This window comes from Meles meles, chromosome 7 (genome assembly GCF_922984935.1).
Source record: "Meles meles chromosome 7, mMelMel3.1 paternal haplotype, whole genome shotgun sequence".
NCBI lineage: Eukaryota > Metazoa > Chordata > Mammalia > Carnivora > Mustelidae > Meles > Meles meles.
The window spans coordinates 96,337,581-96,351,335 of NC_060072.1; the positions used below are offsets into that span (position 1 = coordinate 96,337,581).

The window sequence follows — 13,755 nt, forward strand, 5'->3', positions numbered from 1 at the left end:
CTGAGTCATGGCTATGGAGCAATGCGAGGGTCTAATGTCTCCTAATATGGTCTTAATCTGGACCCTGGGGCCTTAAATCTTGATCCTGAAGGAAGAGTCTGGGGATGGAGGTGTCTGGACAAGCATGCTGCTCAAGGAGAGAGAAGAGGACAAAATGGGGTTGAAGAGCATGGGGAAAGAGGTTCAGTTGTGCCCAGACTTGATAGGGGACCTAGTTGGGGGCTCTGCGGTGGTAGAGGAGGCAGAATGGGACACACTGGAAGGCTCTACCATCTCTACCCCATGGCAAGTCATACGTGCCACAAGCGTTTCCCATGAAGCACCGGAGGAGAACAAAAATTTAAAGAAGAGGTCTGCAATATTGGTTCCCAGCATTGGACCCATCCAATACATCTGTGGAGAGAGAGGAAGAACACAGATTTGGGCCTCTTCTCCTCTCATCCTCCAATGTCCAGCTTAGGAATGGATAGGAACAGTTACAGCAAAGTCAGAGAGCCCATCTCACCCACCCACATGTAGGAAGTTGCTGAGAACAGGTCAGAGGGCACCCAAGGAGACTGGAGCTCCCAATTTCATGGAAGAGAAACAATCCATTAGAGATTCTTGGAATCTCTTGGGTTTTAGAAGGCCCACCAATATCCTCACTTCAGGCCCTGGAACCCTTGTTGCATCTCACCTAGAGATGCTCCCAGTTCCCAGTGACCTCTGTTGGCCCCTGAGGGGATACAAGGTTCATGCTGCTTCTGGGGAAAGAAGCCTGGGACAGGACAGAAAGCAGTATGTCATGGTAGTAAGAGCAGAGACTCTGGTAACAGATACCTTGGTTCAAATGTGGATGAGAATACAAAGTGACAGAAGTAGTTAAGACTGATAGTGGGAGTATAAATTGGGATTATCACTTTGGAACGCAAAATATAGCACCATATTATGATGCATATTAAGATGAACAAACATAGTTTCTGACCCAGAAATTTCACTTCTCATTTATATAACCAAGAGAAACTAACTCCCTTCCTTCCTTTCTTTCTTTTTCCCTTTCTCTCTCTCTTTCTTTCTTCTTTCATTCCTTCCCTCTCTCCCTTCCTTACTTCCTGTTTTTCTTTCTCTGTCTCTCTTTCCTTCCTCCCTCCCTCCCCTGCCTTCCTTCTTTCCTCTCTCCTTCCTTCCTTCCTCTCTCTTTCCTTCCTCCCTCCCTCCCTCCCCCTTTCTTTCTTATTTCTTTCTCTCTCTCTCTCTTCTTTCTTAGGAGACAGAGAGGGGAGGGAAAGGGGAAGAGGGAGAGAGAGAATCCTAAGCAGGCTCCATGCCTGGTCAGATGCTTAACCAAGTGAGCCACCCAGACACCCCCCAAAAGAAACTTCTCTATACCTACACCAGGAGACATATACAAGAATGTTGAGAGCAGCACTGTTCACAATTGCAAAATGCTTGAAGCAACCCAGATACCCACTGACAGGAGAATGGATGTCTAGACATTGATATATGTCTCTGTCTGTATATATACATATATTTCATATAATGGGAAATTATTTGGCAGTCAGAATGAGAGAACCTGGGGCACCTGGGTGGCTCAGTCAGTTAAGCATCTGACACTTGATGTCAGCTTAGGTCTCCTCTCAGGATTGTGAGTTCATGCCCTGTGCTGGGTTCCATGCTAGGCATGGAGTCTACTTAAAAATGAAATAAAATAAAAAGTGAACCACCACAGTGATACTCAATAACAGGGAGGAGTTTTAGCAATAAAGTATCAAGTAAAAAAAAGAGTCCCAGAGATTATACATGGCATGATAAACTTTTTATAAAATTAAAAAAAAAAATGGGGTGCCTAGCTGGCTTAGTTGGTAGTGCATGTGACTCTTGGTCTCAGGGTTGTGAGTTCTAGTTCTATGTTGGGTGTAGAGATTACTTAAAAAAAAATCTTAAAAGAATCTAAAATAAAAATATGCTTTTCAGAACACATACAGATAAGATGAAACTACACAAAAAAGAAAATAAAGAATGATGAACCCAGGATTCAGGATGGTGTTTACCTCAGGCTGGGGGAGCAAGGGGATGGGGTGGAATATTTATTGATTTCTGTGATTCTCAAGGCTTTAGTTTTTCTGTTACATGGTTGGTTTAATTGGGGTGCCTAGTGGCTTAGTTGGTGGCACACATGGCTCTTGATCTCTGGGTTGTGAGTTCAAGCCCTCCATGAGTTGCAGAGATTACTAAATAAACAAAATGATGCTTAGTTTGTTACTTAAAACAATAAATTAGGGGTGCCTGGGTGGCTCCGTTGGTTAAACATCCACTCTGATTTTTGGCTCAGGTCGTGATCTCAGGGTGCTGGGATCAAGCCCCATGTTAGGCTCCGCACTCAGCGTGGAGTCTGCTTGAAATTCTCGCTTCCAGTTCTCTCTGCCCCTCCCCCAACAAGCTCACACTGGGGCTTGTTCTCTCTCTGGTAAATAAATAAATAATTCTTTTTAAAAATTAGAGGAAGCCATATATAGGCCAATGAGGAGGGGATGTCATAAACAAAGGAATAGTCCATGCCCTTGAAATCCTTAACAAACAACAGAAACAAACAAACAAAAAACTGGCTAAAGTTAACCCTACTAAATATAAATTCCAGAAGGGCAGGAATGTGTCTGACTTGTTCACCACTGCAAACCCAAAGCTTAACACACAGTAGACAACAAATAGATCTTTGTTGAATAAATTAACATAAGCTCTCCAAGCCTCAGTTTCTTCTGGATCAAATAACATAATGTAGGTAAAGTCTTTTATTTTTATTTTTTTTCTTTATTTTTTTAAAGATTTTTTTTTTTTTATTTAATAGAGAGAGAGATCACAAGTAGGCAGAGAGGCAGGCAGAGAGAGAGGAGGAAGCAGGCTCCCTGCGGAGCAGAGAGCCCCATGCGGGGCTCAATCCCAGGACCCTGAGATCATGACCTGAGCCGAAGGCAGCGGCTTAATCCACTGAGCCACCCAGGCGCCCTAATGTAGGTGAAGTCTTAACATACTGTTTGGTACAGAATAAAGCACTTAATAAAATAAATAGGAGCCATTTGATGAGGGTTTTATTAAAAGCAAAAGCTTATCCCTAACCACCAACTCTACAACCTCTTGTAGTAAGGAACAGAAGAGCAAAGTGCAGCTGATTTGGTCCCCTTGTTTACATCAAATAAAATGGTTAGATTTCCTTATTTGAAGCTATCAACTTCTTTTTTTTTTAACTTTTTTTTTTTTTTAAGTAATCTCTATGCCCAACATGGGGCTCAAACTCATGTCCCTGAGATCAAGCATTGTACGCTACACTGACTGAGCCAGCCAAGACACCCAAATCTCTTCTCTTTATTCCTCACCAAACATTGACTAGAATCTCACGAAAAACTGAATCCTGGCCCATTTCCTTTTGCCTTGGCCACTTAGCTGAATGACAAACTTACAAATTCAATATAAGCTCTCAAAAACTCACTTGAGTTTTTGCATAGATTTACATTAAACTAGAATAGCCATTATTTTCCATTAGCCTAGACTCTCGATATTATTTTTTTTAAAGATTTATTTGTTTATTTATTTAGTTAGTTAGTCAGTGAGGGTCCAGGATCAGAGGGAGAGGGAGAAGCAGACTCCCCTGCTGAGCAGGGAGCCTGATGTGGAGCTCCATCTCAAGGACTCTGGGATCATGACCCGAGCCAAAGCAGATGATTAATTGACTGAGCCACCCAGGCACCCCTAAAGAATGATTTATTTGAGAGAAAGAGAGAGAGAGAAACTATGTACACACAGGGGAGAGGGAGAAGAGGACACCCCACTGAGCAGGGAACCCCCACATGGGCTCAGTCCCAGAATCCTGGGATCATGACCTGAGATGAAGGCAGCCGCTTAACTGACTGAGCCAGCCAGGCACCCCTAGCCTAGCCTCTTTAAAGGCAGGGGGCAGGGTGGGGGGAAGCTGTGTCTCCCTTGAGGAGTGGAACCCAGGCTTCCCTAAGGCCCTGCTTGGTATGGGTTGGGTTCTTACCAATGTCAGTTCTCTAGCAGTCACTGAGCAACCCATTGCTGGGCTGGCTGGCCCATCTGCTTCCAGGCACTGCTAGTGAGCCACAGCAAACGTGGGGAATACCTGCTGGATAGCAAGAAACACTCCACGCCCAGAGATTGGCCTATCTATGACTCTTCCTGCTTACCTAGATGAGACCAGAGGTGCTAGGACCAGAGTGGGAGGTCACAAACTCTCCCCCACTCCCCTTGGCAGCCTCCCAGACCCCACCACCTACCTACCAAGGCAGCTTTAAGCAAAGGATCTGCAACAAGTTACCCAAATTCTTAAGTGGCTGAGCCTAACTCATTGGCCTATTTGCATCATACTGAAGGTAGCTGAACGAGAGGATGCACAGAGCAGGGGGCCCTCCTCTTTTGTTCATTCCTTAAAAGTCTTATCAGCCACCTGCCCTCATTACCTACCTAGTGTCACCCTACTCAGGAAGAGGGGCTGCTGCCTACCTGGATGAGTAACTAGGCTGTAGCCACCTGGGGCAGTGCTAGGTAGAAGAGGACCTAGGCCAGGATGGCTGCTGTGCTCTTGGCAAGGATATAGGACACCTCCTGGAGGGAGTCAAGCCAGTGGGCATGGTGCAGTGCCAGAGTGAGGGCAGGATTTGTCTGGGCCCCACTGACCTCATCAAAAATCTGTGCCAGGCTCACCACCACCAGCTAGCTCTTCAGGCAAGAGTTGAGGGACTGTGCCTGGCACAGAGCTCCCACTGGGGCACGAGGCCCTAAAAACAACCCCCACAGAGACCAGGGTGCCTAGGCCTTTAGTCAATAGGTCTCTCCCAAACTGTTGGCACTATAGGTCCTGGGGGAGAGGGCGGGGCAAGATCAGGCTGGCTGTGTGGGCTGGCAGTGTCTGCTTCACTCTTCTCCCCACTGGTCTCCCACCTCTCTCCTCCTCTTCCTCTTTCTGTTCCCCTCCTCAACAAACTCTCCAGCCTCTTCATCCTGCACCTACTGCCCGCCCCTCCCCCAAGCACCTGTCATGAGAGGATGGGAGAAAGACTGAAGGACAGAATAAGGGAGTAATCAGAGAATAAGCCCCCATTTGCTTTGACTGGGATTTAACAGCAGAGAAGAGGAAAAGTCTGTTTCAATAGGAGAAGGAAGGAGTGTATAGAAAAAGATGGTGGCTTCTCCTTTCTGCAGGAATCTCATCTTCTAGATCACCATTTCACCAATCTAGTTCAGAGTCTCTTTTGAGTATCCTGCTCTGGTTTGGAGACTCTTTTCTAGGTCTAGGTGAGTGGAGTTGGGATGAGGAGCAAGTGTCTCAGGTGCTTTCTCCGGAGAAGGAGGTAGTCAGAGAGGGGAGAGCTCCACTCCTGTGACTAGAGAACATTTCGTGTTTTTCCTTCAGTCAATAGAGAGGAAGCTTATCCCTCAACCTGCCACCCCTACCCAGTCCGTGCTCTCCCCAGGGGAGCCTTAGACTTTCATACTCACACCTAAACATTCAGTCTCCCCAACCTTGTGCATTCCCTTCCTACCCATCTTTTTCTTCCTCTTTAGCCCTCCAACCTAGACTCACCACGGGAGGGGGACAAGCCTATAATGGCTTCTGTCTACCAGAGGTGCTCACAGTGCAAGTAGGACTCATCCTTCCAGTTCCTAATCATCTTTATACAACTGGGTTTCAGGAGCCAAAGAAGTGAAGAGGAAAGCTAAAGCAAGGATCTGGAAGCAATGAGGATTCCAGGGAAGGCAAGGTAAGGATATTTCCATTCCTCACCAGAAACAGAGCAAGCCAGTGAGAAAGTACCAATGCTGAATTGGCAACTGGGCCACTGGAATCTGCAAAAGAAAGTTCCTCTGAGGAATTGCCTGGGACTGCAGGGGATTCCTGGGGTCGAACACTTCCAGGATTACCCAGGACACATCTCAACTCATCCTTGTCATCTCTTCTGGTTAGCTTGGTCACTTTCTTTTTCTTTTTTCTTTTCTTTCTTTCTTTTTTTTTTTTTTTTTTTTTTTTTGCTATCACTCTACTTCATTATATTTGGGGTCCTTTCCAGGGGTTGCCAAAATTTAAAATTCTAGATTCTCCCCCTTTCTTCCTTCTGCCATCGAGTAGGCATACAAATATTTTTTGAAATTTTTTTCCTACTAAGAACTATGGATGTGGAGAAAAGGGATTTGTAAAACAACAAACTTGGAGTAGCTACAAACTTATTTTTTTAGAAGATTTTATTTATTTGACAGACAGAGATCACAAGTAGGCAGAGAGAGACGGAAAAGCAGGCTCCCTCCTGAGCAGAGAGCCCGATGCAGGACTCGATCCCAGGACCCTGGGATCAAGACCTGAGCTGAAGGCAGAGGCTTTAACCCACTGAGCCACCCAGGTACCAGTTACAAACTTATTTTAAGTATTAACCACTTGTAGAAGTGATCATCCTGGAGTCTCATCTATCTCTACACTAACTAGACTGACTTATCTCTTGAACTAACAATCAGCCTTCCAAACTCTTTATGGGGATAGGGATCCTAAATTTACTGTACCCCCTTCAATAAAGAAGGCTCCATTTCTCAGTCTCTGAGAAGTGCCATAGGAAGCATAATCTATAATATTAGGGAGCAAGTACATCTATAAATCTCAGGGAATCTGCAGGCAGAGCTATTTGTCTTGTCTCATTTCTCCACAGTGGGTCCCATGTGATTACCACAGCCACCTCTGACATTATCCACCAGCTTACTCCCTCTCTGAAGCCAAACCACAGCCAGACCGTATCATCAAGACTTAGAGCATAACCTAGGTCTGAGTTCCATAGAAATATCTTACTTGCTGATCTTATAGGATTATATGAGGATCAAATGAGATATACCCAGGCAATAAACATGTGTTAAGTTAGCTGCCTTCAAATGTAAATGAAGTGATTCATGAATTAATTGGATATAAACATAATTTATGGTTATCAAGTCTTCAACATCGTCTGTGGCAATTACAGTGTAGGGTGAATTGAATCGAGATGTGGTCCTGAGGGTCTGGGTGAGCATCTGTCTCTGTATCCACCACGTGGAATCTCTATCCTAGCCCGTATTCAGAATGCCACATCAGCATGTGACCCAGCTCCATTGTGTGGACAATTTCATAGGACAAAGGCCCCAGCATAGCACAAGCCAGCCTAGCAGCCCCTTTGGCTAGCTCCTGAGGGCCCCCCTTCTCTCTTTTTCTCTGGTTATACTTTGCTGACTGCTGACTCCTGGCAAAGTCCAGAACAATCACCAAGCTCTGAGTGCCTCATCCCTCTCGTGTCTATAGTTAAGAGCTCCAATTAGCACGTGGGTCAGATGAGGACCCCCACATGTTAAAAATGGGCTAATCTAAGAAATAAGGTACAAACAGACTAGCCCATCCCGTTCTTGCCTCCTTCTTCCCTTTTCTTCCTACGGAGTCAGATATAACTCCATGCCAGACAAATCAATGCTTACTATGGTTAGAACCTGTTCTAAGTACTTAACAGTATATGTGTTATCTAAGGTACTGGTTTTCACTAGCATTGCACCATCAGTTATATACCGTTCTTATTCTAGTTGACAGCCTCTCCTTAGATGACTTCATCTATTCCACTCTCCCTCAAAATTCATATCCATGGGTAACTGGGTGGCTCAGTTGGTTAAGCGACTTCCTTTGGCTCAGGTCATGATCCTGGAGTCCAGGGATCAAGTCCCGCATCCAGGTTCCCTGCTAGGCAGGGAGTCTGCTTAAAAAAACAAAACTATATCCATATATTTACAGAACATTTTCACCTGGGTGTCCTATAGACACCTCAAATACAGCCTATCTGAAACAGAATGAGGGGTGTCTGGGTGGCTCAGTTGACTGGGCATCTGCCTTCAGATCAGGTCATGATCTCGGGGTCGTGGTATGAAGGCCACATCGGGCTCCCTGCTCATTGGGAAGTCTGCTTCTCCCTCTCCTTCTGGCTCTCCCCACCCCCCACCATTCTGTCACAAATAAATAAATAAAATCTTTTTTTCTTTAAAGATTTTGACAGAGAGAGAGAGAGAGATGGAATAAAAGCAGGGGAAGTGGGAGAGGGAGAAGCAGGCTTCCTGCAGAGCAGGGAGCCCCATGCTCTGGGATCACGACCTGAGCTGAAGGCAGACGCTTAACGACTGAGCCACCGAGTTGCTCCAATAAATAAAATCTTTAAAAAAAACCCACCAAAACCCAGAAAGAACTATCTTTCCCCATTCAAACATGCTTTTCCTTTTGTATTCCCTCATTAAAGCAGAAACCTATGAATCAGCTTTGACTCCTTCCCCTATCCTCTCACTCCCACCTAACCAGTCACCAAAACTCGACCCATTCTACCTCTTACATGGCTTAACCCACACCATCTCTCACCGGAGGACTCTAGTGGCTTTAGACCCCATTTGACCGTTCCTTTTTTTTTTTTTTTAAGATTTTATTTATTTATTTGAGAGAGAGAGTGAGAGAGAGCATGAGAGGGGAGAAGGTCAGAGGGAGAAGCAGACTCCCCATGGAGCTGGGAGCCCAACGTGGGACTCGATTCCAGGATTACCAGGATCATGACCTGAGGCGAAGGCAGTTGCTTAACTAACTAAGCAGTAAATGGGTGCCCCCATTTGACCCTGTTTCTGGTCTCGTTCCCTCCAATTCATTCTCCATGTTGCTGCCAGTTTTATCTTTATAAAAGTGCCTGTAGGGGTGCCTGGGTGGTTCAGTTGGTTAAGTACCTGACTTTAGCTCAGGTCGTGATCTTGGGGAGTCTGTTTTTCCCTCTCCCTTTGCCCTTCCCCCTACTCATGCGCGTGCATGCTCTCTCTCAAATAAAATCTTTAATAAAAGTACTTGTAATTTGTCATCTCCCTGTGTCCCTTCAACTGTTCCTGAACGCCTGAAAGACATTCTTACTGTGAATATGTGACTCTTCACAATTCAGCTTTAACTTTTCCAACTGTTCTCCGTATCTCCCCAGCACGAGGCCCTGACAATTTTGTGCTTCTTGTCACTGCTCAAAACTTGATTCTATTTCATTACCCAGTGCTTTAGCAGAAGCTGTTCCCTATACCTTGAATATATATTTTTTTTCTTAAGATTTTATTTATTTGACAGAGAGAGACATAGCGAGAGAGGGAACACAAGCAGGGGGAGAGGCAGGCAGAGAGAGAAGCAGGCCTCCTACCAAGCAGGGAGCCCCATGTGGAGCTTGATCCCAGGACCCTGGGATCATGACCCGAGCTGAAGGCAGACGCTTAATGACTGAGTCACCCAGGCACCCCACCTTAAATTTCTTCTTTTTTTCTGTCAAGTGAAACTCTATCACTTCTTAATTATTGTGCATGGAAATGTTAAGAATTAATTACTTGTGGGGCACCTGGGTGGCTCAGTCATTAAGCGGCTGCCTTTGGCTCTGGTCGTGATCCCAGGGTCCTGGGATTGAGCCCGGCATTGGGCTCCAGCCCCGCATTGGGCTCCCTGCTCGGCAGGAAGCCTACTTCTCCCTCTCCTAGTCACCCTGCTTGTGTTCCCTCTCTTGCTGTGACTCTCTCTGTCAAAAAAATAAATAAAATCTTTTAAAAAAAAGGAATTAATTACTTGTATATTAGCAACAAGGTAGGTAAATCATCTGAATGATGAAGGTGAGTTCATCGGGTGGATGGTCAGTGTGCAAAAGTGAAATAACACAAGAGATGACAGGCAAGAAGCTATTTCCTGAATGGGAATAAAGTAACAGAGGTGCATCTAAGTGACAGTCTAAGGAATATGCAGTGATTGCTCTAGTTCTCGAATCTAGGATGGAACCTAAGGAGGAAAACTACGGAAACACAACCTAGGAACTTTTCCCTCATTACCACGAAGATGCAAAGTATTGACAGAGCAGGACTCTTCTGAAGGAAATCTGTCCTCCATGCCTTTGCTCCTAGAATTAAGAGGAATAGAAACATTTCTTCTCACACATTAGGCAGGATGTAAAGGCTGGACCAGGCTGACCCCTGGTGGAGAATGAGCCAGCCACTGCACTTCAAGAAGGTGGGCACAAAACTTTCTCCCTTCATCCTCATTCATTTTTTTTTTTTAAGATTTTATTTATTTATTTGACAGAGAGAGAGATCACAAGTAGGCAGAGAGGCAGGCAGAGAGAGAGGAGGAAGCAGGCTCCCTGCAGAGCAGAGAGCCCAATGCGGGGCTCGATCCCAGGACCCTGAGATCATGACCTGAGCCGAAGGCAGCGGCTTAATCCACTGAGCCACCCAGGCGCCCCCATCCTCATTCATTTTTAATTAAAAACCAACAGTACACTTACTCTGTGTTAAAGGTAATACTGAGGCCCTAGGGCACAGAGAGCAAAGGATTTAATCCCCATTCCTAAGAATTCTTAGTCCCTTAATCCCTATTCCCAAGAATTTAACAGGTGCTGCCCCTGAGTGGCTCAGTAGGTTAAGCATCTGCCTTCAGCAGGGGTCATGATCCCTGAGTTCTGGGATCTGGTCCAGGATCAGGCTTCTTGCTTCTCTCTTTTCCTCTGACTGCCTGTCCCCTGCTTGTGCACTCTCTGCCAAATAAAAACAACAACAAACGAAAACACAACAACCCTAACAGGCAAGGGGCTCTTGGGTGGCTCAGTGGTTAAGGGTTTGCCTTCCACTCAGGTCATAATGGCAGGGTTCTGGGATTGAGCCCCGCACAGGGCTCCCTGCTCAGCAGGAAATTGGCTTTTCCCTGCCTCTGCCTACTCCCCCAACATGCTCTCTCTACTCTCTATTTCTCTCAAATAAATAAAATCTTAAAACAAAACACCAAATACATGAGCTACGTAGCTGCCTCTTTAAATGTTCCCTCTTCCCAGCAATGGAGAGAATGGGGAGTCCAGTTAGAAGGCCAATGCAGTAGTCCAGGGGAGAAATAATGCGATTGGGGTTCAAGGACAATCAGATATGTGAGATGAGGGAGACAAAGAAGTCAAGGACTTCCAGATTTCTAGCCTGGGCAGCTGGTTGGTTATGGGTTGCACTTCACAGAAGTCAGGGAACCTACGTGGAGGAGGAAGCTTGTTTAGGAAGACAAAGTTAACTTTTAGAACAAAGTTAGTTTTAGACATGTTAAATCTGAAGTGACTGGCTGACTGGGGGGCTGGGGGAGTGGGGGGTCAGGAACATCCAGGTAGAAATGTCTAATAGGTTGTTGAATATACAAATCTGCCAATGAGGAACGAAATATACAGAAGAGATTGAGTCCTTCTCCAACAACCCTGAAAATACAAAACCAACATGTACAGTATTTACATATTATTACTCATTAAAACAACTTGCCACTTAACCTAGGGATCGCTTTTTGTCAGATTGTAGTCTAGGTTATTCTCTCATTTAATTTTTACCAAGGTCTAAAGGGTTATTATTTTTGTTTTACAAATGAAAACACTAAGGTTCGGAGAAATTAAGTGATTTGCCCAAAGTCACACAGTGAAGCTGGGTTCGAATCCGATTATTGCTTAATTCTAAAATCTATACTTTTGATCTCTTGCTACTCCATCTTTTTAAAGGTCCTACTTGGTAAAAACGTGAGCAGCAAGCCCCTCAGAAAAAAACTAAACAAACTGTACCTACCAGCAGCTGACCTAGAGCAGAATTCACTAAAATGGCCGCTCCCCTACCGCGCGCTGGCTCTCTTACGTCATCATACTGCGCGGCGGCCTCTCGCGCACCACGTCGGAAAAGAGCTGGCGGGCAGATGGCGGGGTCTCAGGCCGGGGGCGGGGGGGCGGGCGTGCCCTATTCATCCCTGGCGCAAGATGGCGCTGCCTTTTGCACGTTCGTTCTGCTTATGCCGCTGGGGAGCCAAACGATTGGGGGTTGCTGCCGCCGAAGCCCGCAGAGGTAAGATTATTTCCTTTTACTTTTCTTTAATCTCCAAAATGGTTTCCGTTATTCTCGGGAGCTCCTTTGGCTCATTTCCCCTCCCCATCTGCGTTGGTCTTGAGAGTCCAAACATGGGGCACAATCTTTTTTCTTTTTTTTTTAAATCCCGAGGGGTCCGAAGGTCCATATTAAAGTGCCCCACTTTTTCCCGCGTGACATTCTGACTCTTTCCCATGTACTCGTGAACTCATGACTGCCTTTCAGATCGTAATGTGTATGTATCTCTAGATGTGGGGTTCTAATGCCCATCATCATCCAGTCTCTCTGCTCTCCTCACAGGCTTCAGCTTCAAATTGGACGAAAAAACCGCCCACAGCAGCCTAGTGCTCTTCAAAAGTGACACAGGTGTCAAATATGGCATAGTGGGATTGGAGCCCACCAAGTTGGCCTTGAATGTGGAGCGCTTCCGGGAGTGGGCTGTGGTGCTGGCAGACACAGCGGTCACCAGTGGCAGGCACTACTGGGAGGTGACGGTGAAGCGCTCCCACCAGTTCCGGATAGGAGTGGCAGATGCGGACATGTCCCGGGATAGTTGCATCGGTGTTGACGATCGTTCCTGGGTGTTCACCTATGCCCAGCGCAAGTGGCATACCATGTTGGCCAACGAAAAAGCCCCTGTTGAGGGCATCGGGCAGCCAGAGAAGGTGGGGCTGCTGCTGGAGTATGAGGCCCAGAAGCTGAGCCTGGTGGATGTGAGCAGGGTTGCTGTGGTTCACACGCTTCAGACAGATTTTCGAGGTCCAGTGGTACCTGCCTTTGCCCTTTGGGATGGAGAGCTGCTGACCCACTCAGGGCTTGAGGTGCCTGAAGGCCTCTAATATGTCTGTTGCTGGAGTCCCTAATCATGCTCTCAATCATTCTCTGAAAGTGTCTGAAACCTTTTAATTTTGCCACCGAACAGTGTCTCATTTTGGAAATGCAGTGTTGGGTTCTCTGTGCAATATCTTAGTCTTCCTCTCCCATACCCTGTGAAAGTTGGGCATACAGCCACCCTTCCCCATCCCCAAAATACTGCTGATTTTCCAAGCAATCATGTGTGTACTTTGCCTGACTGGCTTCCTTCAGCTCCTCTGCCTCCTTGTACCCAGACCTTTCTCAGACTGCATTCAATCCTGGGGTGTTAGCTTTGAACTTTGAATTTATTCATCACTGTGATAACCTCTGCCTCCCTTTGTCCCATATAATTCCCCCCACCCACCCACCCCTGGGGCACTACAGGATCTCTCCAGAGTAAATCCTTTCTACCTCTGGCTGGAGGAGTGGTGCAGTCAGTGACTTGGCCCTTTATCTCTATAGCACATAGAGTCTGGGCTCTGGCTCCCTCAGGAAGTGCTTTACTGTGTCTGAATGAAACAGGGCCCTCCTTCCCCAGTACCTCAGTACCAGACTCTCAGCCCCACACAGCTGCAGCTGTCACCACCCAGAGTCCATCTGCCTTAATCTGCACACCTCTGATATTTGGTCAATCTGTTAGAATCACTGGGCCAGTTACAACTGTTACCAAAGGAGGTAAGATACTTTTGGCACAGTTGGAACTTCCAGAGGGAGGAGGGAGGCCTGAGGTCTTGCACAACCCATTTTGGGGCCTGCTTAGTCCCAAGCCCTCATGTATTGCCGCCTCTCCCTCCCCCAACTCCCCCTCCCCAACCTGACCTCTGGCAGGAGAATACAGTTAACCTACAGTAATATTTAGGGTTGAGGAAAACGTGGTGGGGTGAGTATATATGTGAAATAGGTATTCTCAGGCTCTGACCTTGCGGTTCCCTCTTATTCTACTTTCTGATGGCAATGCGGCTGGATATCCCTAAGGGAGAGGGATAATAACTG

General features: G+C 46.3%; 1 protein-coding gene across 1 annotated transcript; it reads left to right on the top strand.

Moving 5' to 3' along the window:
* Positions 1 to 11,729: 11,729 nt before the first annotated feature.
* On the top strand, positions 11,730 to 13,630 carry SPRYD4 (SPRY domain containing 4). The gene is made up of 2 exons (XM_046012245.1): positions 11,730 to 11,886; positions 12,208 to 13,630. The coding sequence occupies exons 1-2, from the start codon at positions 11,802 to 11,804 to the stop codon at positions 12,744 to 12,746; spliced, it is 624 nt and encodes a 207-aa protein (XP_045868201.1). The 5' UTR covers positions 11,730 to 11,801; the 3' UTR covers positions 12,747 to 13,630.
* Positions 13,631 to 13,755: the final 125 nt, after the last annotated feature.

Excerpts from the sequence above, each read along its gene's own strand:
- SPRYD4 (XM_046012245.1), top strand. The coding sequence starts at position 11,802 with ATGGCGCTGCCTTTTGCACGTTCGTTCTGCTTATGCCGCTGGGGAGCC. Across the intron at positions 11,887-12,207 it reads TGCCGCCGAAGCCCGCAGAG|GCTTCAGCTTCAAATTGGAC; the intron begins GTAAGATTATTT and ends CTCTCCTCACAG.